The sequence below is a fragment of the Mustela putorius genome, unplaced genomic scaffold (genome assembly GCF_011764305.1).
Source record: "Mustela putorius furo isolate JIRA1106 unplaced genomic scaffold, ASM1176430v1.1 tig00003909_pilon_pilon_pilon, whole genome shotgun sequence".
NCBI lineage: Eukaryota > Metazoa > Chordata > Mammalia > Carnivora > Mustelidae > Mustela > Mustela putorius.
Window position 1 is genome coordinate 24,727,484 of NW_025422057.1, and position 26,431 is coordinate 24,753,914.

Here is a 26,431-nt window from a genome sequence, read left to right on the forward strand (position 1 = left end):
ATGTCACGTGCACCCCCCCACACCCCTGTTCATCACGACAGGTGCCCTGTGTGTAGGGGTTGTAGCACGATGTCCCTAGAGCTCCAGTTCGGGCCGCATGGAGGCCCCCTGACAGCCTGTCTCCCCTGTTGCAGCTGAGGAGGTGCGGGCGTTGAAGGCTCGGGTGGCCGCGCTGGAGCAGGGCCGGGGCGACGTCCTGCTCTACGACCAGAAGATGGATCGCGCCAGTAAGGACCGGCTGCTGGGCACTGCCCCCCGCGTGGGAGCAGATGCCGGGGGCCTGGGGCTTGATCACCACAGTCAGGAGGTGCTCTGGCTGTTCGTGAGGGACAAGCTGAAGGCTGAGCAGGAAAGCGGTGAGCATCCTTGTTCCCCTCGTTTGCTCCTGCGGGCGGTGAGGTAGAGCCTGGGACCTGGGGGTTGGGTCCCAGGGGGAGGGGGACTGGGTCCCAGGGGGAGGGGGACTGGGTCCCAGGGGGAGGGGGACTGGCCTTGCCATCCTATCTGACTGCTGGGAACGTCGGCCTGGAGGCCCAGTGAGGAGACTGCCCCAGGTCACACAGCCCGCACCCCTTAGAGTCTGGGTGCTAGTTCCCACCACAGTCCACCTGGTGTGTGTCTGTGTGTCCGTGTGTGTGCGTGTGTGTGACACACGCGGGATGTGCCACTAACTCCAGGCGTACCTTCCCTTGTAGGAAATCTCCGAGGAAGCCCCGGCCCGAAAGGTACTAGGTAGACTGGGCCTTGACCCTGGTCTCTTTTCCTGCCCTTGGACGGGGGTTTCTGGTTGGAAATTTTCCAGACTGCGGGATGAGTAGTGGAAAGATCTTGTGGCGTCTGTCGGGAGGGCGGAGAACAGCCCTCGGGTTCTCATCCCATCTCATACTCTTTGTTATCTGTCTGATTTCAGGTGACATGGGAAGTCAAGGCCCTAAAGGTAAATCAAATGTGGCGCTTTTGACCCGGAATGTTAGTAAGGGCCGGTTTAAGGCAGTCAGCCAGGCTCTGGCTCCCGCACCTCGTCTTCCTGGCCAACTCTCCTCATGTCAGACTGCAGACCCTTGGGCTTTTGGGGGTTTAGTGACAGCGCAGGGCTCTGTGTCTCTGGGGCATCACTGTTCCTCATCCCTCCTCAGGGTTCTCGGAACTCCCCCGACAAGGACTCTGAATGTATCAAGGGCCTGCGTCTCCCTCAGCTCCAAAGGGCAGCTCAAGGGCCTGGAACTGTCCATAATCCTTAGGGAGATTTCTAGAAATACAGATTCCTGGGCCCTGCCAGGAATCAGATCCTGTGGAACTGGATCTCCTCCCTCCTCCCCGCAAGTTAATTCTGATGACCCAGGTCGGGGCAGCCAGCTCCCAGGGGTCTTCGTGGGGGAGGCTGGAAGTGACTCCCAGCAATCAGAAAGGGGGGTCCTGTGGGGGAATCCAGCAGGGGCAACACCACCCGACTTCGGGGAAAGGGCAGTGTGTAGCAAGGAGGCGGGACATACTCCCAGGAAAGGGGCCCCCACCGTCTTAGTTGGGGAACAGTTGTGGGCTGACTTGTGTGACACACATTCATCTGCCATAGGAAATGTATCTATTTCTTCAGAAAAGTGGTTGACAATCAGTGGGACAGGCCCGTGGGTGGAAGAGGTTTCCAAACCCAATGACCGCAGCAGCACCCCTTGATCTAACAGAGTGGGGTTCGTAAGCTTCAGTGTGTAGGAGAGAGAAGTGCCAGCAGAGGCCGGGCCCCGCCCCCAGAACCTGGGATCCGGCAGGTGTGGGTGGCGCTGGGAGTCCAGGGTCTTGTTCACCCAGGTGGTTCTGAGGCCAGGGGAGCATGGTCCATTCTGAGAACCACTGTTCAAGGTGACGGGGCGGCCCTCCGTCCCCAGCTTTACCTCCTCCTGGAGAGAGTCCAGTGCAGGAATGGGCTTTCCTCCATCCGATGGCTTCCATTTCCCTTCCGGACCCCCACGCTCCCCACCCCTCACCTGGGTCACTGCACAAGCTCCCTTCTGGAAGGCTCCAGCTTGCAGGCCACACACTGCTCCTGAGCATGCTGGGTGTGAGGACAGCTGGTTCTGGAGTCCCCGACTCTCCAGTTCCCATGAAATACAAGATGTCACATTTGAATTTCAGAGAAATCATTGTCACTATGTCGCAAATATCGTGTTGAATATACTTGGGCTACAAACATACTTAGTGTTTATCTGCGTCCCGTATATTTACTAAATTTGGCAAACTAACTAGTTCTACCAGTGTCTCTTTGAGGTAGTGAGCACAGGTCCTCTGACTTCTCACTTTTCTTTCTGTCCCCACAGGCGACCGAGGGCTCCCTGGGACTCCAGGTGCGTAACCTCTGATGGCGTGGCCGGTGTCGTGGGCGGCTCAGCCCTGGCTTCTGGTTCTAGGGGGAAAACAGGGCTGAGGTAGTTTTGTATTTCCACAGGCCTCCCTGGGCTCCTGGGCCATCCGGGTCCAGAAGGACCAAAGGGACAAAAAGGCAGTGTGGGTAAGAACCTCTGCCCATTCTTTGGTTTCCTTATTCATTCGTTGATTCAGTAGCTGTTTATTAAGTGTCTGCCGTGTGCCAGGCCACGTTTTAGGAGCTGCTCATCTTTGGGTTGGGGAGAAAGTCTGCAGACCTGACAAATAAGTGAAGTACGGAGCAGGGTCGGGCATGGATCATGGATCGTGAAATGGGGGAAGACAGAGCCAGACAGGGCCCTGGGAGCGCCAAGGGGGTAAATTTAAATAAGGTTGTAGAGAAGGCCTCACTGAGATGCAGGTGCCCTTTGAACAGACCTGAGCAGACTGGAAGGGGGTGAGGTAGCTGGGGTGAGGAGTTGGGGGAAACACTGCCCCGCGCCTTGGGGCAAGAGTGTGCCATGGTCAAGGAGTGGGGGGGGGGCAGGGGGAGGAGGGAGACCTGGCTGGAGCCCACCAGAAGACTAAGGGTCCGGGCGGAGGCAAGGTGGGGCCTGGGAGGATGTGGTAACACTGAGCTTTTCTTCCCTGTGAGTTACAAAGCCATCTGCAGGTTTGGGGCAGAAGTGGCTTGTGATCCACTTGGGTTTTCTAAGGGTCCCTCTAGCTTCTGGGTTGAGCCTGGGCTGCAGGGGTAAGGGGAGAAGCCGGGAGAGCAGGGTGGAGGCTCCAGGCAGGTGTTCTGCCAGTGAGATGCTGCCGCTGGAGCTCTGAGCCATGGCACTGGACCCGAACTCTGAGATGGCTGGTCCTTTCTTTAGGAGAGCCAGGCATGGAGGGACCCATGGGCCAGAGAGGGCGAGAAGGCCCCATGGGACCTCGTGGTGAACCAGGGCCTCCTGGGTTTGGAGAGAAAGGTGACAGAGGTAAGAGGCTCTTCCTTCCTCCTTCCTTTCATTCGCTTTTGCTGAGCACCTACCTCAAGCCAGGCTCTGTGCCAGGCCCTGCTAAAACTGTGCTCTCATGGGGGAGGTGGGCCGAGCTGTGCATTCGGGTTGAAGCTAAGAACCTGCAGGGCACAGAATCCACAAAGAACACGTCACGGGGAGAAGCAGAGTCATGGCTGAGGTGAAGGGCTCTGGGCAGAGCAGGGCCTGGATGAAGGCAGGCTAGGGTGTAAGTCCTTAAGCCTCCTGTGGCTAGAACTGGGCAGGGAAGGAGACCCAGGCCCAGCCCTGGGGGAGGTGGGGAAGATTTTACATTAGATTCCTAACCACGAGTCTGCTTTGGTCAGGGGAAACCAAGCACAGACACCAGAAACGCTCAAAACGCCAAAAGAGCATGAGCAAGAATCTTTAGTTTTAGTTCGACTTTCCCTTAAAAGTGTTATTCAACCGGGCAACAATTAGCGCACACCCGCTAGGTGCCAGACCTCGTGCAACGTGAATAAAGGCTCTGGGGGCAGAAACTGAAGGTGTTTTGCAGATTCGTGGTCTCAAGGAGGTATCTGATGGATCAGAGGCCACGAGCAGCCTGGGAACTGTCCCCCCACAAATGACACCAAACTGAGGGGCGTCTCCTTTCTCCCCCAGGGGCTGCTGGTGAACCTGGTGTTCAGGGCCCACCTGGCGTCCCAGGTTCTGTGGGTCCCAAAGGTAAGTCAGGTGAAGGATGGTGCCCAGATTTGCCACGTCCAGGACCAGGATAGATTACAGAGGTCCAGGCACGGGGATGCTGGCAGCCAGAACCTGTTGCCCCGGGCCTGCACTAGGACAGTGGGCCCAAAGAGTGTCCCCCTGAAAAAGTCTCTGGGGGTCAGGACTGGGGTTGTATTTTTGGCTCCATGGAAATTTGGGACCATATTTCCCTCTCTCTCCAGTGGCCCCGTTACGTGGCCCCTAACTGGGTGGGTGGGCCAAGAAGTCCACAGTCAGACAAGTTCCACACCTGACTGTGCCCAGACACACTTGTTCCGAAGCAACATGTGTGGACAACTCAGGGCGAACGGGGCCTTCTGAGTGTGACGCCCATGTGGCCAACTGTCCTCCGTACTGCTGCCCGGGCCCAGACGTTTTGCTCTGACCGGTCCCACCAACTGCAGCTGCCTCCCTAAGGAGAGCTTTGCACTTGGGTCACCCTCAGACCCACTGACGTGGGGTCACCTGGGAGTGAGCACCCCCCCCACCCTTCACCGTGGGGTCGGACCTCCCTGGCCTGCGCCTTGTCCCTGATGGTGGCTGTCTTGCCCTTCTCAGGTTCCAGCGGTTCTCCTGGCCCACGGGGTGTCCCAGGTCAGTGTGCTGTTTATATAAATAGATGCTCTTTCTGGGGAAAGGAAAGGGATGCCTAAGGGAAAAACCTTTTTTAGAGCAAAAGAGGTAGTTATAAAGTGAGCCTTCAGGAGACCTGTCTGTACCTGCATCCCCTGAAGCTGAGGTCCGGCTGCCAGTGGTTCCAGTGAGATCCGGTCCGACCCGGCTCCAGCAGCAGGCAGTCCCCGCCTGTCGCTCCCGAGCAGAGTCCCTGCACCTCCTCCCTGGGGTCCCGTGCCTCTCTGCCGCCATGGGAATCTGCCGCAGGGCACACCATACCACAGGCCATTGTCTCTGCCTAGGTCCCACTCTGTGTGTGTCCGCCCCACTCCCCACCCGGGGCCTGGTAACACGGGCCGGGAGCTGGCCCCGGACGAGGGAGCAGGGATGTGGGGAGGCATCTGCAGAGAAAGCAGCCCCCAATGTGGCCCCAGGGTGCGTGGGCCCCTGCGTGTGCACATCTATGCCCATCTGTGCCCATGTGCACACCCTTCAGCCCCAGAGCTGGGCCCCCTCATCTGCCTGTGTGGTTTCCTTCATTTGCAGGCCCAATAGGTCCCCAAGGGCTCCGAGGGGAAGTTGGACTTCCTGGTATCAAAGGTAAGCTTGGGAGAGGACCTGGAGGGGGAGGGGACATCGCCCTGTAGATGCCACTCGCTCAAGGAGGAGCATCTGGGGGGCTGGGAGGGTCTAGCAGCTGTGACCAGTGGCTAGTGTAGGCTGACAGGTATGTGAGCAGAGGGGAGGTCAGCATGGCGGGAGAGCCTGTCTGCACACACAGACCCTGCCCTTTCTTGGTCACTGCTCCTCCCCACTCAGGGCTCTTTACACAGAGTTGTCTATTATCTTTTCAGGTGACAAAGGACCTCTGGGGTCACCAGGACCCAAAGGTACGTTACTGCTCCTCAGACAGGCCTGTTTCCTGACTCCTAGGAGCTCAGAAGGGACCCCTGCCTCAGAGTCTGGGGGTGTGTGTGAGGGCACATTGCAGCCCAGCCTCTCACCTAGGGACACTGAGGCAGGAAGAGGGGAAACAGCCGCCATGTCACAGCACTACGGTCGGGTGGTCCACAGGGGGCCGGGATACGGGGTTGAGGCATGGGCCCTGTAGTCTGGTTCTCCTCGTACCTGTGGCACCCACTTGAGTGCCAGTAGGGCTGGGGGCTGTCTGTGGGTGACCCTGGGGGGAGGGCAGGCTTGCTCCTTGGTTCACCAGTGCCAGTCCTCACCATCATCCTCCTGACCGAGGCTCGTGGGCACAGAACTGCTCGACGCTGGGGTTCTGTCCCACTGAGTGAGGGGGTTTTCCTGGCTCCTGACTAATGCTTCTGCCACCCTGCCCTGCCCCGCCCCGTGTTTGCTTCAGGTGACCAGGGAGAGAAAGGACCCCGAGGCCTCACAGGTCAGTCTTGCACAAGCATCTGCTGTGATCCATTAAAGACTTCTAGCAAATCCATTGGGCCCTGGAGGCAGAGAGAACCACAGGAGCATGAGACAGAACCTCTGTCTAAAAACCTCCAGAAAACCTGTAATCTAAGAAAACAAAACAAAAAACAAGAACACAAGATAAAATAGTGAAGGGAGTGGAAGCCAGCATCATAATGTATGCGTAGTCCAGATGGAAAACATTTGGAACAAAAAAGGGAGTTTCTGGTTGTCTTGGATGATTTGGGGGGGATCCCGTGGGGACAATGACACTCTTCCCAGAGTAGCAGAGGCTTGGGAGCCTCTCCTCCACTTACCCTCCTGCCACCTTGAATGATGGAAAACGGAACCCAGAGCAATGGTGCTTTGGCTGCAGGGGCAGCTGTGTGGGGCCAGGGAGTAAGCTTCAGCCCCGGCATGGCTCTGGGCCTGTCTGCACCCACCTGGGGACCCTGACCATCGCCGCTAAGCAGAGGCTGTGTCCCCAACCCCTGTCGGTCACCTCAAGCTCCCTGGCTGGGCAGATGGCGGTCTTCGGGGAGGGCGGGGAGAGAGGAGCGTCCTGTAGGTGTCTAGCACGCATCTCTTGGAGGCTTCCAGGCAGCTTGGCCTGTTTCCTTTGCAGGTGAGCCGGGCTTGAGAGGCCTGCCTGGTGCTGTGGGTGAGCCCGGAGCCAAAGGAGCAGTCGGTGAGTGTCTCAGAGGAACCGATGCCATGGGTCATGGCCGCAGAGCTGAGTTCCTGCTTCTGGAGCTGCCTCTCCTATTCCCCAGTCTGCCGGCCCCTGCCAGAGGGCCTGTGTGCAGGTCGCTGCTGGGCCCGGGCAGTCGTCTCTGGGTTTCTCACTCCTGGGGGGTGAGTGGCCCATGTACGCTGCTCCCTGCCTCTAAGCCTCTCTGGCCACTCGGGAGGACGGACGAGTATCGAGGTCCTGTGGGACCCGCAGCGCCGCAGGCCCCGGCCCTCCAGAGCGGGCGTCCCGGCCAGATCCGGGGCTTAAGCATTCTTCCGACGCTTAGCAAAGTGCTTGTCAACCAGGACGGGGAAGCTGGCCACCAACCCTCCAAGGGGCATTTAGCACCAAGTCCCAAAAGGGTCTGAGCTCCACCAATGGGGCTGTGGTGTGTTCACTTTGGCGTTTGTTTAAAAGCGAGAAAGCTCTGGACGCCCGCAGGCTGCCATGTGGGGCAGGTCAGATGCTTTACCTGCCAGGAGGGAAGACAAAGCTCGTACAAGGTGACAGGTGCCCTGAGGTACAGAGTGCTAGGAGAGCGCTGCGGAGGTCTCCCTCCAGCCAGAGGGGTGAGGAGGGGCATTTCTTGTGGCCTTAGAAAGGAAGGAAGATTGCGTTGTGGTCAGCGTGGAAAACTCCATGGAGAGGCAACATGAGTGAGGACAGACAAAGGTTGGGGAAGAGGGGAGAAGGGGAGGGCGCCCCTTCAGACAGAGGTTAGCAAAATGCCCAGAGGAGAGCTTGGAGGACCTCGAGTCCCAGGACCTTGAGGGAACGAGGCAGACATGCGCTGGGCATCTGGTGTGAGCGGAATCTCCCAGGCCCTGGGGATGCCCCAGGGACTTGCTGACCTGTGAGTTCCCTGCAGGAAAATACACAATTCCTGGGTGAGGGGAAGAGGCCGGGGAGAAAGGGGCAGCCAGAGGGGGGTCCCAAAGATGGGGCTTCTTCCCTGGTTGGCAGCTGTGGGAGGGGCCCCGTGGGCTCTCCCCTGGGAGACCACCCGCTGAGAGGCTGCAGGGCCTGCCAGGCAATTGACGGAGGGAGGCCCCAAGTCACTCCCGGGGTAACTGATGAGCTGTGCTTCGGCTTTCCTAGGACCCGCTGGCCCCGATGGACACCAGGGTCCAAGAGGTGGGTCACTGTCCTGCTTTCCTCACACTCCCTGCCAGGCCTGCCCTGCCCACGTCCCAGCAGGCCGTGCCCAGTCCCCCGGATCCTCATGCCAGCAGGGCACGCATCATGTGGACCCTGCAAGGACCAAGTCTTACTCCCCTTCTCCTTTCTACCTGCTAGCAAGTTCCTCAGTAAAATTCCAAGAAACCAGAGGCTCAGATATGCTGGCTGCTTCAGCTTTCCTAAAAGGAAAACCTTTCGATGTTGCTCATGCTCTCTGCAGGTGAACAAGGTCTGATGGGGATGCCTGGAACCCGAGGACCACAAGGGCCTTCTGGAGACCCAGGAAAGCCAGGTAACAGAGTGGGAAGAGGGAGCCACAGCCCCGTGTGTGTGTGTGTGTGCGCGCGCGCGCGCGTGTGTGCTCATGCGCGCATGTCTGTGTGTGTACACACCAGTGCGTGTGCCTTATCCCATTTTCCTCCAGCATCTCAGCTGTCACAGCACCAGCTCTGGTGATCTGGACAACAGAGATGGACAACTGACAGATTAACAGAAAATGAGTTCTAGGCAGGAACAAGGAATGTCTTAAAAACTGCAGAGTTTAAGGCCATTTCCATCCATACTCTGCTACTCTGAGCACCCCTGTCCTTCTCCCCTCTGGCCATCCCTGGGCCCTCACCAGATACCCCCCAGTCTGAGAAGAGGGGCCATTGTTAGGGTTTCTGCTAAAGGCCCAGTAGGAGCAAGAGCCACCAGGTCACAGGAGGTCAGACCAAAGCAAGCCAAGAGAGCTGCAAGGGCAGGGCGGCATCCAGTCGAGGGGCCTACTCCGGGCCGGGGGGGCTGCCTGGCTCCTTCGGTGGGCGCTCAGATAGGGAGCACCGAGGGAGGGAATCTTGGGGGGCCAGCATGAGTGTATCAGCTTGCTGGGTTCTTGGCTCTCCGATGCCGAAGTGTGTGACCCCAAGCAGGCTAAGATCCATCGCCTGATGGAGCAATGGTCCTGTCATGGCAAAGTCCAAACAACACTTTGTCCAGTGCTGGGAGGACCCTGGAGTCGGAGGTTGTGGCTCCTCAGCCCTCCTCCATCTCTTTCTCTCCCTCCCTCCCTCCCCCTTCTCCGTAGGTCTCACCGGACCCCAAGGACCTCAGGGTGAGTCCTGGGCCCCTCCCACCTCCAGATGACCCCTGCCCAGCCTCCTGCTTCCAGCTTTTGGCAAATGCCTCGCCAGTCACCTTGGGGTTTCCTCTCCTCCGTGCGGCCCCCCGACCCCCACAGATTGATTCAGGTCCTTTCACTGTGAGTCTTAAACACCCCAGGAACGATAAATACACACAAAACAATCCAGAAAGCCCTTGTGGAAAAGTGAAGTTAAACCAGGGGCCGCTTGGGTCTGCCTGGTGCGGGCTGCAGGAGCCCCGAGGAAGCCCCAGGCACAGGAGCTGCACTGGCCCCATGGAGGCCCCCTCTCTCGCTGGCAGGGTAGGAAAGGGGGCTCCCTGCATGCACAGGCCCAGTGTCCCTGGGACAACTTCAGTGGCAGTCTGTTCTACAGCTGCGCTGGCATTTGGATTTCAGAAGTTGTCACCATGCCCAGCCCCAGCTCCTAAAGGCAATTAGGTGAAGATGTGAAGTAAAATCAAGCGGCAGGTCTCCCCTCACAAGCTGAGTGCACGGGCCTCCTTGACATGCTTGCTGGTAGAGCTCAACAGACCAAAGCAAGGTCGAAAGCAGCAGCCCAGCCCTTACTCCACTCCATGGCTGGGAAATGTGGGGACCAGGGCTGCCTTGCAGGCTATAGTGGGGCTCATAATCCAGACTGACTGGGATCCCCCAAAGCTGCATCTGCAGGCCTCTGCCTCCCTCAAGCCCAGTGGCCACCCCATTTCCCAGAGAGGGAGAAGCGGTCAGAGCAGGAGTCCCTGAGGGGCCCCCGGACTAAAGCAGAAGGCAAAGGCAGGTGGCCATGGTACAGCCCCCGGGGTCTGGAACTGCAGGTCCTCAAGCATTCCCACTGACTTGTTTTCCTCTCATCAGGACTTCCTGGTACCCCTGGCCGACCAGGAGCTAAAGGTAAGTGGTTTTCTAGTTCAGAAATTCATTCTTTTTCCTAGTCATTTTTGCAGGAAGGGAGAGACGGGCAGGAGGGAAGCCCCTCTCTGGCCAGAGTCCGGATCAACAGTGGCATCTAGTGGTTTTAGCAGAAGGCAGTGCAACTGGAGAGCCGGGGACTCCGTTCAGATCCACAGAGTCCTGAATCCTCGAGCCCCGCACCCACACCTCCTGCCTCCATCCTGCACCCTGCCTGCTACCAGGCATCTCCAGGCCGTTGCTGGAGCAGGAGCTGGAAGGGTGCTGCCTCTCAGAGCTTTTGCATCTCCTGGCTTGCCTTTAAAACATCCCTGTTCATATTCTGTCTCCCTGGCTTAGGGCTGGTCCCCCCAGAGTGACCCTTCCCTGGGACAGGGACCTCCTTCGTCCTTTTCATTCACGCAGGCCTCCATGTACCTGTGTACCCCACAACCTTTGCTAGCAGGGGAGAAGCACCTCAATGCCCCTCAGAGGGCAAGGTCTAAGTTCTGACCAGAGCCAGCGTGGTAACCCCACATGCAGGGGACACTCTTGTCCTGCTCCACTCCTCTGCCGTTGTCCAGTTCTGCAACCCCTAGATACCAACCCCGAGCCAGGCCAGGGATAAAGTCTTTCTTCATCTGTCTTTTTCCTGTCCCAAATCCTGACATTCCGTGGAGCTATTTTGACATGAGCAGTCACTATCATCTTGGGGAGAACCTAGGAATGAAATTACTACTTTCCAGAAACTATTGCCAGTGACTAGTTGGGCCAGGAAGTTCATTTGGGACAAATTAATGTAATTCCAAAATGATAACAGCTGGGTTCCTGCATCCCAGGCAGACTAACCTCTGGGGCTATAGATCTATTCATGGATTGGGGATCCCTGAGGATACCAGACACCCTCTCCTTCTTGTGGGCCTCTGACTTGCTGTCCAAGAGGGATTTCAGATTCTCCTCTTGACCTTGACCGCAGGGAATGGCAGATGGAAAGTAGAGCGTGGTTCTGTGCTTCCTAAGGGTCATCCTCCTCTCGATCATGGTGCGGGTGATGGGCTTGCCCACAGATCATGGGAAATGACAGAAGAGGCCCCCGAGGAGCTCCCAGGGGAAAGGTTTTTCTGTCCTCCACTCTGTTCACTCAGTTCCCTGGAGTTCATCCATTTCCAGTCCCGAGAGGTGCCTCATGGAGGCAGTGTCCGGTGGTCCATAAGTTGGGAAAGTGGGAACCTGAACCCCCTTGTTGGAAGTCCTCTATCCAATGTGCATTTCCGACCCTCTCAGCTACAGGCAGGAAAGAGCTCCCTCAAGCCCCGTGTAACTCCAGCTCCCCTAGACTTACCAGCCACAGTCTACTCTGCACAGCCTGTGACTCCTGTCCCAGGAATTAGCATCCTGAGGGGCACTGCACGGACCAAGCTGCCCCTCCCAGGCTCTTGGCCTCTGTCCTTTGGCCTCTTGGGACTCTTCCATCTGAGGCAGCTCCCAGAGAGAGCCCGAGAGGCCGGGCCTGGGAGTGGGGATAACTCCTCGTCAGCCTCCCTCCGGCCTGGCGGAAAGGGAGACTCTCCTACCTCCGAGGAAGCCCCTCCGCGGAGACCCAGCTGCTCCCAAGAGCTGATGTGGGCCTGGAAGCCTGATGTGGCCTCAGGGTTTCTGGCCCTGAGATTTGGGCTTAATGCATCCTGCGAGCTCCCCTGTGAGTCATTAAAATGCCTTTAGCCTAAGGGTGGGAGGCCCAGAAGTGGCTCTCACACTGGATCAGAAGCCTTGGCAATGATTTACGGAGCCACCAATTGGTCCTGGGAATAACTGTTCGCCTTTTCCTTCCCTCCCAGGGGAACCTGGAGCTCCAGGCAGGATCGTGACCTCAGGTGGGCAGGCCCGGGAGGGTGGTCCTCCTTCTCATGTCCTGAGCATCTGCCCCGGCTCTGCCTTGGCACCCTCAGGCAGCGCCAGTCGGGGCTTCTGGCAGCTGTGGGGAGGGCTCTTGGGTCGAGGTCACGGGGGCGGGTGGGGGCAGGACGCCCCAGCCTGGTCTGCCCACAGGCTGGCTGGGACCAAGCACCTCTGAGCAAGAAGATTGAGGGTCCCTGTTCATGGGCTTTTGGTTTTCAGAGGGGTCATCGACGATCACTGTCCCGGGCCCGCCGGGGCCTCCCGGAGCCATGGGACCACCAGGACCTCCAGGTGCCCCAGGTCAGTCGTTTTCTTGCTTGTTCTTCAGTGCACCTCTGAGGTTGCATTGAAGGACAGCAATGTTGGCTCAAATCCTGAACCCTAAGAAGAGTAAGAAGCCCCCTCTGGCCCAGCCTAGTGAGTGCCCATCACACCCTAGCAGGTACCCCATGCACCCGCAGGCCTTGCTTCACCAGGGCCCCCACACACTCACGGCGGTTCAGGCAGGGCCAGGACTCCCTTGGCTGAGAAGCAGCAGAGGCACAACTTGGCCCTCGTCCTTCCACCTCTGGAGCTTATGTGTGACTTCAATTTGTTGCCTTTTGGAAAACAATTGGATAAAATGCATTAAGGGCAACAAAAATGCTAGGAATCTGGGCACCTGGGTGGCTCAGTGGGTTAAGCCGCTGCCTTTGGCTCAGGTCATGATCTCAGGGTCCTGGGATTGAGGCCCGCATCTGGCTCTCTGCTCGGCGGGGAGCCTGTTTCCTCCTCTTTCTCTCTCTCTCTGCCTGACTCTCTGCCTACTTGTGATCTCTGTCAAATAAATAAATAAAATCTTTAAAAAAAAATGCTAGGAATCTGGAGAAACCCTCTCCACATTGTCCAGCCACAGTATGGTCGCTGTGCAACAACAAAGCCTTCGAGCCGTTATTGAGAAGCGCGTGTCCTTTGAGGCTGCACCTGTGTTTTTACAAGATGAGAAAAGATGCTGTAAGAAAATGAAATGCTTACAGGTTAAGGGATTATAGATACTTTTTTCTATTTTTCCAAAATACCTGTGATTGTGTTATCTATTTTATATAAAGGGTTTTTTTTGTTTGTTTTAAATTAAATAATCTCTACACCCAGTGTGGGGCTGGAACTCATGACCCTGAGATCAAGAGTCACATGCTTTCCCGATTGAGCCAGCCAGGCACCCCTAGCTTTTTTATTTTTTTGGATTTTATTTATTTATCTGACAGACATTACAAGCAGGCAGAGAGAGAGGGGGGAAGCAGGCTCCCTGCTGAGCAGACAGCCCGATGCGGGGCTCAGTCCCAGGACCTGAGATCATAACCTGAGCCGAAGGCAGAGGCTTAACCCACTGAGCCACCCAGGCACCCCCGCCCCCGCTATTTTTTAATTTAAAAAATGTTACATGTAAGTGATGTGGATGATTTAATAGAACCAATGCGTGTCTGGCTCAGCCTTCTGATTCGCTCCCTCCCGTGAGAGGAGGATACTGAGGGCGCTGCAAAGGCCCTAACCATGGCGGGGTGCGGGAGGGTGGGCAGAGAGGGCAGCCCGGCCTGTCGCAGAGCCCTGGGTTCAGGAAAGGAACTCTCACAGGATGGACCACAGAGCTGGTCTCAAATTGCTTATTGCTCTCAAGGAAGCAAGCTGACCTTTTTGGGCCACTGTACTGTGCCTTGGGAGGAAGCTACGTGTCTCCCCAGGGACCTGCCCTTTCTTCAGTTCTTTCTAGAACTGTAACCCTAGAGGTGTGGTAAAGCCTTTTCTTCCCAATTTCATCTCTAGGTCCTGTGGGCCCAGCTGGTCTCCCTGGACAGCAAGGTATGTCCGTCCCACAAGAACATAGGACTGTGGGCTCAGTGGGGAAGGCTTCCTTCCCAGGCTGGACTTGGGACCCCATCTTTAAGTGAGGTGACAGACCTGCATTTGGGGAAGGGAGGTGAGGGGGTGACCTGGTGCTTCCTTAAGAGCCTCGCGGGGCCTCAACTGTAAGGAGAAACACTGCTCTTCTTCCTGTGTTTCTGAGAAGGTAGGGGTCTTCCAGACAGGGGACCAAGGCTCTGTGGCCCCCAGTCAGGGTCAAGCTTGGCTATTTCATAGGTGTCACGCCTCTTGTGACCAGACCCAATCACTGTGCCACTGTTGAGTGATTTATCAACACCAAAAAACGGATTTAGGAAAAGGTGGTGCAGTTCCTCCGCAGCTGTTAAGGCTGCAAATAGGAATGTTCCCAGTGGGCTCTCCAGCCCTGGCCATCACCCCTGCATGGCTCCAGGCCCTCTGGACAGAAAGCAGGGTGGGGTCACTGCAGAGGGTGCTCACGTGACCCTGTGTCCTTCACACAGGCCCACGTGGGGAGCGAGGACTTACTGGCGAATCTTTCATGGGCAGCAGCAGCTCCATCGCTGAGGTCCTTTCCACCCGTGAGTGCCCCCGTGTTCTCTGGTGATGAGGAGACGCCGGGACGGGCGCGGGATGGGTGGTGGTGCACTGGGGGCCCACAGCAGCTGGACCAGTGCGTCATCCTGGGCCCCAGTTGGGACCGGGAATGACAAGTGGCTCTGAAAGGCGATGCTGGCCTCAAAGCAACAGCGGGGCTTTTGTCAGCTCTAGAGGGTGAGTCACTGGGATGGGGCAGCTGTCAGAGGTTCTTGGGATTCTAGGGGAACTGGGGTCACATCAGGCTTCTGAAGTGAGCTGGGTGCTAGGAGAATGGCTGGCAGGAGTCTACATCCCCACTCAGTAGGGACCGGGCTCCATGGCTTCTTGGCCATAGGCCCGGCCTGGGAGGGTGAGTTCCTGGTTCTTCTGTTCCCAGAGTCCTTTAAAGAGTCCCCTGCAAACATGCACTGGGCCTCCCACTTAGGCAGCTGAATAGCAAGGACCATAGCCAAGCCTGGCCCAACAGTCACCGTGTGCTAGACTTGTGTCGCGGGACCTCCCTGGGTCTGCACAGGGCTCGACATAGGTCTTATGCCTCTGGTTCCGAGAAGAGCAAACAGAGGCCAAAGGAGATTGCGAACTCACCCAAAGCCACCAGCTGGAAGGAGCAGAGCAGGAGCTTGAACTTGGACTGATCCCAAAGTCTCGTACTTAGCTCTCAGGGAGTCTGCCTGCGGCCTTGGCCTGCCTCGCTTGTGAGCGAGAAGCACTGCTAGCAGAGGGGGTCCTGGAGGGCCCTGCGCAATGACTCAGAGCCGGCCTCTGGGGTGTGAGTGGGGCGCGGGGCCCTGGCACTGACGATCCTAATGAGGGGTGAGGCCGACAGAGAACAGCCTCATGAAAGTTTCCGCTCATTTCTGTTTTTGTTCCCTCCACAGAAGGTCTTGATTTACGAGGTCCCCCAGGCCCACCTGGACCACCTGGGCCTCCAGGTGAGCATCTCGGGTCATTGGAAGGTGGGGAATTGTGGGGGACATGGCACTTAGGAAGCTGAGATCCTGTTCATAGCATAGGTCAGCTCCCCGAGTTCAGCATGGCCTCTTGCTTGTTCTCTTCTGCAGGACCTTCCATTCCAGGCCCGCCGGGACCCCGAGGCCCAGCAGGTGAGAGCTAAGCTCCTTGGTGAGAGACACAAGACCATGGTGCCCAGAGCCCAGGCCTGGCTCTCAGGAAAGAGCTTCCCTGCCACTTTTCCTGGGCGGAGGGATCTTGGTCCATGACTGGGCTTTACAAAGTCTTGGTGGTTCTTTTATCTAGGAGAAGGCCTGCCGGGCCCACCAGGCCCACCAGGATCTCTCCTGACCAATTCAGGTAATGTTACAGAGTCAAGCGTCAAAGCCCTCCCCCCCCCCGCCCCCCACCATTTTCCACCTCAGCCCTGGCTCCAGGAGTGCTGGGGCCCCAGGCATGTGGTCTTCCTGACCTGCTCACCATGCTTCCTCCTTCGGACCTTCTACCCCAAGGTGTTTGCATAAACTCCATAGAGCAGGAGTTCTGCAGGTAGAACAGGAACCCATACCAGCCCAGCCACTCTGAGTGAGCCCACTAACCTGTTCGAGGGGAGGGAGCCAGTTCTGCGCTCGGGGAGCTTCTGGGCTGACTGGTTTATGACTGGGCGCCTGGTTTCCGTCCTTGGGAAGCCTTGGTCTGATAAGTGGACAGGACACACCCGTGAAAGGAGATAAATGTTGACCGTGTGACACGGAAACACATGGAAATAACTTCCGAGCAAATGTTAGCCCAGAGTTTGTCCCTCCTGGAAAATCCACTCCACCATCTTCCTATCCAACCATCTTTGTTAGTTTCTGCTCTCATTTTCATTTCTACCCAACCTTCCGGTTTTCCGTCTGTTTATTGATCGGTGCCTCTGCCAAGCGCGGAGGGAGCAGCTGCAGTGCGCCAGGCTCCGTGCTGGGTGCTGTGGTCGCACGAGTACCACCGTGCCCGCACTCCAAACTCCTTCTCCTCCGCAGAGACCTTCTTCTCCGGGCCCCCCGGCCCCCCGGGACCCCCCGGCCCCAAGGGAGACCAAGGTGAGTCCTGTCTCCGGGCACAGAAGGCTGTGTGCCCCTGCTTACTCAAGGGGGGCAGGAGAGGGGGGACGACCTGGGACACGTGTGTGTCCTCCTGCCTCCCCTCAGGGGCTCGGCCGGCGGGAGCGTGGGGGGAGGGTCACAGTGGGTAGAAGCTTCGGCGGGGGCTGGCCTGCTGGGAGCAGAGGCACAAGGAGCCCCACGCCCCGTGTCTGCTCCAGCCCAGAGCCCCAGCCCTGCCCCTACAGGCCCCCTGAAGCCACGGCACCCAGTAGGTATGCGTCTCACTCCTGTCTCTCTCCTTCCCTCAGGCCCCCCAGGCCCCCGGGGACACCAAGGTATAGTAGAGCTGGCATCAGACAAAATGTGGGGTGGGGGAGGGTTGGGGTGGCAAAAGCCGTTCCTCTGAGAGCCTTGAGCATCCTGTGAATGCATTTTGTTCAAATGCGGGCGGACGTGTGGGCGTCTGAATGGTTGGGAAGGCGGGAGCACGGTGGTGCGTGTGCCCCTGGCAGCTCTAGGTTGGGGAGGCTTGGGAGGGAAGGGGGTTGAGGGCTGGGCCTGGGGAGGAGGGAGAGGAGCACAGCTGACTGACCCCTCTCCGGTGTGTCCCTCAGGCGAGCAAGGCCTCCCCGGGTTCTCCACCTCCGGTAAGTGCTAAGCCCTCGCCCCCACTGCTGTCTCTGACCGGAGCCCTCAGCCCTGGCTGACGGCTCTGTGTGGTGTTGGCTTCCAGGTTCCAGTTCCCTTGGACTCAACCTGCAGGGACCACCCGGCCCCCGGGGACCCAAGGGGGACAAAGGTCAGTGAGGGGAACAGCCAAGAAGACAGGTCTATAGGTCTCAGCACAAGAATGCCACCCAGAGTCTGAACAGAAGGCAGGGAGCACTCATGCTCAAGGCGTGGGAGGAAGGCGAGGCTGGAGCGAGGGGGAGGAGGCCGTGAGGACCACGCCTGCCTGAGCGGAGCCTGTGGCGGCACTGCAGAAACGGAGAGAGACGGGCCAGCTGTCGAGTCACATGGGGATAGACGCGGTTGGGCTTAACCAGGGCAGGGTTCCTGGACGAGGGATGCCAACAGCGCCTCTCGTTTTGGATTCCAGGTGATCCTGGGGTCCCAGGGGCTCCTGGCATTCCTGGTGGTCTCTCTCAAGGTAAGAACCAAAGGCGACCAGAGTTCTTTTCCCCTCATTAAAGCAAGGACCCCGCTTCACTCATGATTCAGTGTTGATCAGGTCTCTTCTCCATGTGCTAGGCCTCGGTGCTGCCTTGACGGTGGCTCTGAGTTGGTGGGGGTGGTAGGGGAGGCCCCTGCCCAGCAAGGTGGCTAACGACGGGCAGTGAGGAACAGAGCAGACACTGGGGCCAGGGGGACGTGGAGGGGAGGGAGCCTCTGGGCTAGTGAGCAGGTTGCTGAAGGGAGGGTCTGGCCTGGGCAAGCGCGACTCTGAGCCCCTTTCAGACATGGCGGCTCCAGGCACTCCCTTCCTCTTTTTGGAGGGACCCTCCTCGTTGCCACCATCCTCTTTCTCCTGCTAAGAGAGATCCTCTGTCCTCGGGCTGTGGAAGCAGGGTCTGCGCCCTTCTCCGGCCCTCTGGTGGGCTTTTCTTAGACTCAGAAGGCTTTCCTTCCTGCAGGGGGATCGTCGTCAAGCACGATGTTCGTGCCAGGCCCCCCAGGCCCCCCAGGCCCCCCAGGGCCCCCAGGCTCCATCAGTAGCTCTGGCCGGGAGATCCAGCAGTACATCTCTGAGTACATGCAGAGTGAGTACTGGGGTCTGAGTGTGTGTGCACATGCGTGTGTGCGCGCACGTCTGCTCCGGCTGGGGCATCTCCAGTGCTTTCTGGAGCCTGGCTATTTCAGGAAGCCTCCAGTCTCCTCCTCCTTATGTAAGGAAACATGGCAGGTCCCACTGCCTGTACCAGTGGCGGGGCAGTGGCAGAGGGGAGTGGGTGGGAGCTGGAGGCGGCGAGCAGGGCCAGAGGGGTGTGCTTGCGTGTGCATGAGTGTGCACGTGCGTGCATGTGGCAGAGGACAGCAGTGTGTAGGCCAGGCCTAGGTCAGAAATCCACCTGCAGCCAGGACTGCATGTCCATGTGCTCCCCTAACACCCGCCTTCTCACCGCTCCCCACACAGGTTGGTCCGGTCCTCACCCACACTCACACGCTTATCCACATGTGCACACAGCCACACACACACTTTCACACAAATGTACGCCCCCAGCCTCATCCCTGTACTCCTCATGTATGTGAGGCTGTGAAGCCCACAAATGTGGGCACAGAGCTTTGTCAGAGCCTCATTGTCCTCAGTTTTCAAGTAGCACCCGACCCAGCGCAGGGCTTGGCCTCAGTTTCTCTGTCTGTAACCAGGGGTCTAGGCTTCCTGCTGGCCCCATCTTGGGCTATGTATGTGGCGGGGAGGGCATCCCGCCCAGTGCTTCAGGTCATCTCAGGGGAAGACATGCCCTCTTGGGGACAGGCTTGACTTTGCTTTCTTTGTTGGCAGGCGACAGCATTCGGGCCTATCTCTCTGGAGTTCAGGGTCCCCCTGGACCACCTGGTCCCCCAGGGCCTGTCACCACCATTGCGGGGGAGACTTTCGACTACTCAGAGCTGGCAAGCCGTGTCGGGAGCTACTTGCAGAGTGAGCCTCGCCCCACCCTTGTAATGACCTCTCCTGCCCTTGGTCACTTTTTTCCAGAGCACCCGCACTTACTTTGCCCTTCTAGATGTGGAGTTCAGTTCTGAATTCGTGGCTCTCGGGCCACTGGGATTGAGCTTCAAGAAGGGGTTGCTCAGGTTAAGAGGAGGCCACACTGCAGAGCCACTCGGAATGAGCCTTTTTGTGATGAACAGACGTGCCCTAAGGGTTTGAAAAGGGAACAAGATTGGCGGGACCTGGCAGGAGTTGGGCTAAAGCATACTCTGGAAGACAAACTTCATTTCTTACCCAACAAAACAAACACAAAACCAAAACCATCTTTGTTTTTTTTCCACGCATCCCCAATAGCCCCTCCCGCCCCCGATGATTCATTTCCGCAAGTGGACCGGCTGGCTGGCCGGTCCTAGTGGGATCGCAGCGGGGAGAGGGGGTGCTTCAGTCTTGCCGAGCGGGTAACACAGTCTCCTTCCCCACAGCCTCGGGGTACAGCATCAGCTCCTCCACCTCCATCTCCTCTGAGGACATCGTGGCTGTGCTGAAACGTGAGTGCCTGTAGCGTGGGCTTGTAGGTGGGGGCTCTGGAGGCACAGCTGGTCCAGGTCTGAGCTGAACCCAGTGAGGGCTGCAGAGGGAGGAGGTGCCCCTCCTCCATCCTGGCCCCTTGAGTCCATACTCCGGGGTACGAGGGCAGCAGATGTCCCCGTCCCCAGTGCTAGGTAACCAGCAGGTGCCTTATTGGGTACCTGGAAGCTCCCCTCTGTGGACTGAGACCCCAGAACTCTGGGGCCAGCCTGTGGGGGCGGACCTAGCTATGGCCGCGTGGTGGTGCGGGAGCCCTGTGGCCTGGGGGGCCCACGCCAGTGCAGCCTGTCCTTGCAGGGGATGACGTGAGGCAATATCTGCGCCAGTATCTGGTTGGAGATTGGTCCCTCCAGTCTTTGGACTACGCCGAGCTGAGCAGTCGCGTTCTCAGCTACATGTCCAGTGAGTGTCTGCCCTCCAGGCCTGCCCCCTGCAGGCAGACGGTCAGCAGGGCCCTGACAGGGCGGCGTGGGGCGGGGGGGGGGGGGTAGGGTGGGGGTGGGGAAGGCACTGAACTTGTCTGCACTGGCCCCTGATGTTCCCCTGCCAGGTGGCACCAAGCCCAGGAGGACTGGGCCGTGTTCAGAGCCATTCCCACCTGTGGCCCCAGAGCAGGTCACCCGCTAAGCCCGGCCAGGGAAGCCAGGAGTGAGTGGTTAGGCCACTGTCCTGTACGGAGTTCACACACAACTCGCACACACCCATGCAGTGTGAATCTGTCACAACTTGGGGTCTTGTTCCTCAGGCTCTGGAATCAGCATTGGGCTTCCTGGCCCTCCGGGACCCCCTGGCTTGCCAGGAACATCCTATGAAGAGCTCCTCTCCTTGCTTCAAGGTAAGGCTGGTCAGGAGCCATCTGTCCACGTGGCTTGGGGATGGAAGGCAGAGGCCCTTGGCCCAGACCCCCCACGGACTCTGGCCTCTTCTTTGGTGTCTCAGGGTCTGAATACAGAGGCATCATTGGGCCCCCCGGCCCCCCTGGGCCCCCAGGGATCCCAGGCAACGTGTGGTCCAGCATCAGCGTGGAAGACCTCTCTTCTTACCTGCACAGTAAGGCTCAGGGAGGAGGGCAGCCAGAGACGGTGAAGCTGTTGGGCCAGTCACCCGGTCCTCTTCAAGCACATACAGGGCTAGGTCCTGGAGAGCAACACCCTTGCTTCTGAGGTGCTTTCAGCTGTGACAAGGGGACTGGTTGGGAGAGGCCATACTCGCAGGTGCAGCCCTCAGAGGTGTCATAACAGTGTGTGTCGTGAACAGAAGTGTGATTGTGTGGCAGAACGGGGGGAGGGCGACGGGATTTGGGTCGAGTGAGGCTCCAAACCGGGAGTGGAAAGGCAGGTCTGAGCAGTGGCTCCCGGGTAATGCCAGGAGCCGGACCCCCGGTATTCCCTCCTCCCCTTCTTTCCAAGAGGAGCTGCACCCCTGAGCACAGGCTGGAAACTCAGCCTCCCCACTGGGCCATTCCTGACCTTTCTCTTTCTCTGGCCTCCCATTCAGCTGCTGGCGTGTCCTCCATCCCTGGCCCTCCAGGCCCTCCTGGCCCTCCGGGTCCTCGAGGGCCTCCAGGGGTCTCGGGAGCTCTGGCAACCTACGCGGCCGAAAACAGCGACAGCTTCCGGAGTGAACTGATCAGCTACCTCACGAGTAGGTGCCCCCTTCCCAGACCTTGCTCCTCCCTGGGAGAGGGCAGCCAGTGCTTGAACGAACCCGGGGGACCAAATGCCAAATGTGGGGAGAGCCCACGTTCTTGCTCACCAGCACTCCTTCTCCAGCTCAAGTGCCTTGAGGTTCGCATCCTGCTTTGGGGCCGCGAAACCTGGGGAGAGGCCTCTTAACTCCCTTCCTCTCCATCGCCAGACCAAAGCCCCAACTAATGCGGCCTCCTTCCTGCAGGCCCGGATGTGCGGAGCTTCATCGTGGGCCCGCCGGGCCCTCCAGGACCCCAGGGGCCGCCTGGGGACAGCCGCCTCGTGTCCATGGACGGCTCCTATAGCCGGGGCAGCAGGTCCTCCTCTCACAGCGCGTCGGTCAGCCGGGGCTCCTCCTACAGCTCCTCCATGGGCATAGGAGGATCCAGTGGAGGCTCCCTTGGTGAAGGGGGGGCCTTTGGCCTGGACATGGGCCTGGACCGAGGCTACGGGGGAGCAGCAGAAGGTGGCATGTACGGTGGTGAAGGTGGACTGTTCGGAGCTGGCTTTGCCGGAGGTCTGGACTACAACGAGCTGGCTGTTCGGGTATCTGAGAGCTTGCAACGTAAGTCCCGACCCGTAGGCCTCGGTGCTGTGGGGAGGGTGGAGGCGGGGAACCCGTGGGCAGCTCAAATTATAGGCTCCAGAAACTCACCCTCTTGTTTCTGGAATGCCTAGGCTGTGGGGACAGCACTTTTCGAATCAGATGGGCAGGGACTGAAGGCAGGAGGCCCAGACCCAATTCACTGGCAGCCTGATTCAGGAGCCCCAGGACAGGGCCTGTGCTATGGAGAACGGGGCATGTTGGGACTTGCTTCCCCAGCTAACTAGTGTTGGTTCTGAAAAGTCTTTATGACAAGGATGGTTTCTGGTGGGGCTGAGGGAAGGTTGTTCGGTTAAGAAGTCCTCTCTCCTTGTACCTTCTCAGCACAGCTTTGCTGTCAGCAAGCCTCTGATGAAAGGCTGTGGCAGCAGAGTCCCAGGCCAGTCCACAGTGTGGGGGGCGGGGGAGGCCGACAAAAGAGGCCAGCAGGGCTTCTCCCTTGCTGCCACCTCGTCTAGTGGGACGCTGGCAGTCTGAGGGTTCTCTTCTGTGGGGAGGGGGCCGAGGGACTCTGCTGCCTGTGCCCACACTCTGGTGCTTCACAGGTCAGGGCCTGCTGCAGGGGATGGCCTACACTGTCCAGGGCCCGCCGGGCCAGCCAGGGCCCCAGGGCCCCCCCGGCATCAGCAAGGTCTTCTCTGCCTACAGCAATGTGACCGAGGACCTCATGGACTTTTTCCGAAGTAAGGGCAGCGCCGGGCGCTTTCCCAACACTCACTCTGCTGCACAGTCTCACATGGGAGAAACCAGTCTCCCGAAAAACCTTGGGCTATTAACACCTGATAGGCTGAAAATCTGATAAACTGATTTTTTTGGGTCCCAACTCTACCACTCACTCCCTTCCTGTGCTTCCGTGAACAAATCCCTTTACCTCTCAAGCTCTAGAATGACCGCTTGTCTGAGGCCAGTCTTCTCCCCCTGCAGCTTATGGAGCCATTCCAGGCCCCCCTGGGCAGAAAGGAGAGGTGGGCACCCAAGGACCCAAAGGTAAGTGGTGGCAGGGAAACCGCCACCAGGATCCTGTGTAACCACCCCCTCATGCTGGGAAGCCGCCCCCTTGCCAGTGCTGTCTAGGAACCTATGTGTGTGGCCTCTCCAGGCCCCAAGCCCTCCCTTGACTAAGCACAACCGTCTCTGCACTCCCAGGTGAAAGGGGCCCCGCAGGACCACCAGGCCGGCCTGGGCCACCCGGGCCTCGAGGGCACAAGGGAGAAAAAGGAGACAAAGGTAAGCCTTGCCTGAGTTTCTGCAGTGCTGGGAGGCTGATGCTCAGAGCAAGTCTGAAAAATAAGGCAAATGACAATTACTAACGGCAGATGCTGCCATCCGTATCATTTGCATAACAATGAAATGAACAGCCGGGGAGAAAGGAAAGACTGCCAATTTGAGCAGAAAAGGGCAGGAAAGGAGAACAGCTTAACCACTTGGTGATGAAATAGGGTAAACAATTTAAATACACCAAGTCTTACAAAAGAGTTCATCTTTCAAGCCTGTTTTGCAGTTGTTACAGTTGCTATGTAATTGCCCAAGCTGAAGGCCCATAGGCCACAAGATATTTAACTTCCTCCTCCTCTTCTAACTTCTAGGTGACCAAGTCTATGTGGGGCGGAGGAAGAGAAGCGTCGGCATCAAGCCATGAGCTTGGAAGAGCAGCCGCTGGCTCCATTTCCTGCAGTGGCTGATGGCGCTCGGGTCAGCATCTCTCCTAGGGCGGAAGCTGGAGGCTCCCTTCCTACTGCGACAGCACAGCCAGACAGTTAAATAGAACACCTGTGTTAGTCTGGAACATTCTCTGTATAGACATATCATCCAGTGGAAACCTGAACCATTCCACAGCATGCCGCTACAGCAGCCACAGCTGCAGAGCTCAAGCCTGGCTGCTCTGCTCGAGCGACCTGAGCCCTGGGCTGCTTTAGCTCTTAGTTCTAGCTGCAGCCCGGGGAAGCCCAGCGCCTAGAAGTAGGCTTAGGAGTCCTTGAGCTTTGCCTAAGAATGAGCCAGAGAAGGGAAGACAGGGATGCGGTTGTTCTGGTTATCCCTGCGAGGCTGTGCTGTCTGCTCCTTCCTCTCCGTTTGTTCTGCATTCTCTAGTCATAGAAAGGAGTTGGCTAAGAAGCAACTCTTGCAACTGAAAAAATTAAGAAATTCACTTCCCCTGAAGTGGTGACAGGGTTTCTAATAGTCATTTCTCACCACATATCCTATTCCCACTTGCTTAGAAAGTCTGATTGTAGGTATGGTCTGTTTCTCCAGGGGCACGCTAGCATTTAGAGAGGTGTTCTACTGAACTAGACCACAGCAAGGGGGGGGGGCAGTGAAGAAGGAAGGAAAATAGGAAACTCGATGTTGGGAAATGGCACAGGGGACTGGGCAGAGTTGGTTTTTAAGCACTTTTAAGTATCTAAAACATGTATGTGGTCTGTTAGATGAAAAGTCATTTCAATTGCAAAAATTTCCTATTAAATTTTTCTTAATATTCTGTTTAGTGTGATCCATCTAACCAAAGTGAGAGGAAGAAATAGAATGAAAAAGAGAAGGGGAGGACGGGGGAGGGAGACAAAGTAGGAAAGAGGAATGGGGGACGCAGGTGGAGACAGAAAGAGAGGCAGGACAGGAGGAAAGACAGACAAGGAGGGGACAGACGGGAGTGAAAAAGGTAATCACATGGGAAAGAGAAAAGAGAAAAGGAAGAGGAGGCAGAGAGAGGCAAAAGTGGGGAAAAGGAGAGGGAGATAAGGAGACGAGGAAAGAATGAAAAATGAAGACAAGGAGTAAGAATGAAAAAGAGGGAAAGAAAACCAAAGGGCAAGAAAGGGAAAGATAGTATATGGCTGACCGCAAACTTTTTCCCCTCTATGAACTCTTCATACTACCATAGAAGAAAACAAAACTCTGTGTTTGGAACACAGATTTTTGGCATTTGTTTAGTCACCAAGATTTTAAAGGGAGACCTTGATCAACTACTAATTCACTCTGGACGATTACAAAGCATCTGAAGGTTTTCCCTGAACATACACTATTTGAGATAAACACATATGCAACAGATGGGCGACAAGATTATTTGCAATTAATGGAGTGATTTACCCTGGAACAAAAGAATTTTGATTGTAGGGTACACATAACAATGTATGTTTGACCAACGACCAAAACTCCCTAAAAAAAAATGTACAAATATCAAAAGCCCCACAGAAATGCACAGTAAAATCACTCAACCTCAGAGAAGGCTACACTGGGCCAACTTGTGAAATGTGACCAGTGGTAACTCTCCACTTCTGGATCCTTAAAAAATGGGACTAAAATGAATTGACTTTCTGGGTCTACCTTCTACAAGTCTGGATAGTTTATTTTTCATGTGGTCTTTTCCAAGTACCTCACATACGATCCTGGGAAAAAACACACCATTTAGTTGTGCACTGAAAACTGCTAACAGTAACACCTGGTGAGGCATCAAACATTCTGTGTGGTCCGCTGGCCAGCTTGACCACAACCTGACCCTTACCTGCTACGAATCAGCATGGGAGTTCTACAAAATAAGTTCGTAAGACCTTGAGAATTTCAAACTTTTCACTATGTAAAATTCTTGTGTATAAATGAATGACTGCATCACACCTTTTTTTAACTGTTTAAAGGCTGAATCAAGTTATTTTTGTAATAGTAGCTTTGGGGGATCAAGTATTAGATCCCCATTAATTGGTCCTTACCTTTATATTAATCACACTTGAGCAGAGTGGTCCTTAGTTACTTTGTTTACCTTTCCAAGTTATCCAGAATCTTCAGGGTCCTATGTGCAACTGAAAAAGGGTAAAAGTCAAATTTGCTACCTTCTCTGGACAGAATCAGAAGATGGGCAGACATGAGATATGTCCTCAGCTGGATGGCGATGGATCTGAGCCTCTTGTTTCACTTAAAAAACACAAGTCAAGAATGAGCTTGATAGTGTGTGATGCTCCTGGGTTAGAAATGGACACATCATGCCTCCCTCCAGCCAAGCTGAACACTTGCCAGATGACGGTGCCTGGATCTTGTATGAATCTTGCATGAACATATCAGTGAGGAAACGAGGTTATTTTTAGAAATGAGGTGATTCGGTTAAGTGAAAATGTTTGGCAAGAAAAATAATCCATCCCAAGGGAAGAAAAATTTACATATACATACATATAAAAGTATGTATATACAGAACTATTTTAAGCACCACCCAAAGGAGAGGTTTATTATGCTGAAAGACACCCCGCTCTGAGTTACCAGTAAAAACTACATTGTTGTGTGTGGTGACGAGTCAGGTAGGAATGCAGGTAAATCTAGAAGGGTCCAAAGGCCTGGAGGACTGTGAGGGTTAAAAATAAAACTAGGACCAAAAAATGCTGCAAAATGTTCTCAAGAAGGACAACGCAGTATCAAAGATTCTTAACAAAAAACTGCTTCCCAGAG

The 26,431-nt window shown here is 56.7% G+C and overlaps 1 protein-coding gene across 1 annotated transcript in view; it reads left to right on the top strand.

Moving 5' to 3' along the window:
- Window positions 1-24,482, top strand: part of COL17A1 (collagen type XVII alpha 1 chain) — a 51,875-nt gene extending 27,393 nt beyond the window's left edge. The window contains exons 18-57 of the mRNA XM_004749319.3: window positions 135-356; window positions 696-725; window positions 911-937; window positions 2,313-2,339; window positions 2,441-2,503; window positions 3,240-3,344; window positions 4,011-4,073; window positions 4,674-4,709; window positions 5,277-5,330; window positions 5,585-5,620; window positions 6,097-6,132; window positions 6,781-6,843; window positions 7,987-8,022; window positions 8,288-8,359; window positions 9,134-9,160; window positions 10,046-10,081; window positions 11,917-11,952; window positions 12,197-12,277; window positions 13,778-13,813; window positions 14,338-14,415; window positions 15,313-15,366; window positions 15,496-15,537; window positions 15,692-15,745; window positions 16,408-16,467; window positions 16,779-16,805; window positions 17,085-17,117; window positions 17,204-17,269; window positions 17,570-17,620; window positions 18,105-18,230; window positions 18,974-19,111; window positions 19,606-19,671; window positions 20,009-20,113; window positions 20,457-20,546; window positions 20,651-20,761; window positions 21,209-21,355; window positions 21,605-21,964; window positions 22,549-22,686; window positions 22,928-22,990; window positions 23,150-23,230; window positions 23,590-24,482. Coding sequence (XP_004749376.1) covers window positions 135-356; window positions 696-725; window positions 911-937; window positions 2,313-2,339; window positions 2,441-2,503; window positions 3,240-3,344; window positions 4,011-4,073; window positions 4,674-4,709; window positions 5,277-5,330; window positions 5,585-5,620; window positions 6,097-6,132; window positions 6,781-6,843; window positions 7,987-8,022; window positions 8,288-8,359; window positions 9,134-9,160; window positions 10,046-10,081; window positions 11,917-11,952; window positions 12,197-12,277; window positions 13,778-13,813; window positions 14,338-14,415; window positions 15,313-15,366; window positions 15,496-15,537; window positions 15,692-15,745; window positions 16,408-16,467; window positions 16,779-16,805; window positions 17,085-17,117; window positions 17,204-17,269; window positions 17,570-17,620; window positions 18,105-18,230; window positions 18,974-19,111; window positions 19,606-19,671; window positions 20,009-20,113; window positions 20,457-20,546; window positions 20,651-20,761; window positions 21,209-21,355; window positions 21,605-21,964; window positions 22,549-22,686; window positions 22,928-22,990; window positions 23,150-23,230; window positions 23,590-23,642 — 3,029 coding nt within the window. The 3' untranslated portion in view covers window positions 23,643-24,482. The remainder of the gene's footprint in view (window positions 1-134; window positions 357-695; window positions 726-910; window positions 938-2,312; window positions 2,340-2,440; window positions 2,504-3,239; window positions 3,345-4,010; window positions 4,074-4,673; window positions 4,710-5,276; window positions 5,331-5,584; window positions 5,621-6,096; window positions 6,133-6,780; window positions 6,844-7,986; window positions 8,023-8,287; window positions 8,360-9,133; window positions 9,161-10,045; window positions 10,082-11,916; window positions 11,953-12,196; window positions 12,278-13,777; window positions 13,814-14,337; window positions 14,416-15,312; window positions 15,367-15,495; window positions 15,538-15,691; window positions 15,746-16,407; window positions 16,468-16,778; window positions 16,806-17,084; window positions 17,118-17,203; window positions 17,270-17,569; window positions 17,621-18,104; window positions 18,231-18,973; window positions 19,112-19,605; window positions 19,672-20,008; window positions 20,114-20,456; window positions 20,547-20,650; window positions 20,762-21,208; window positions 21,356-21,604; window positions 21,965-22,548; window positions 22,687-22,927; window positions 22,991-23,149; window positions 23,231-23,589) is intronic.
- The last annotated feature ends 1,949 nt before the right edge of the window (window positions 24,483-26,431 follow it).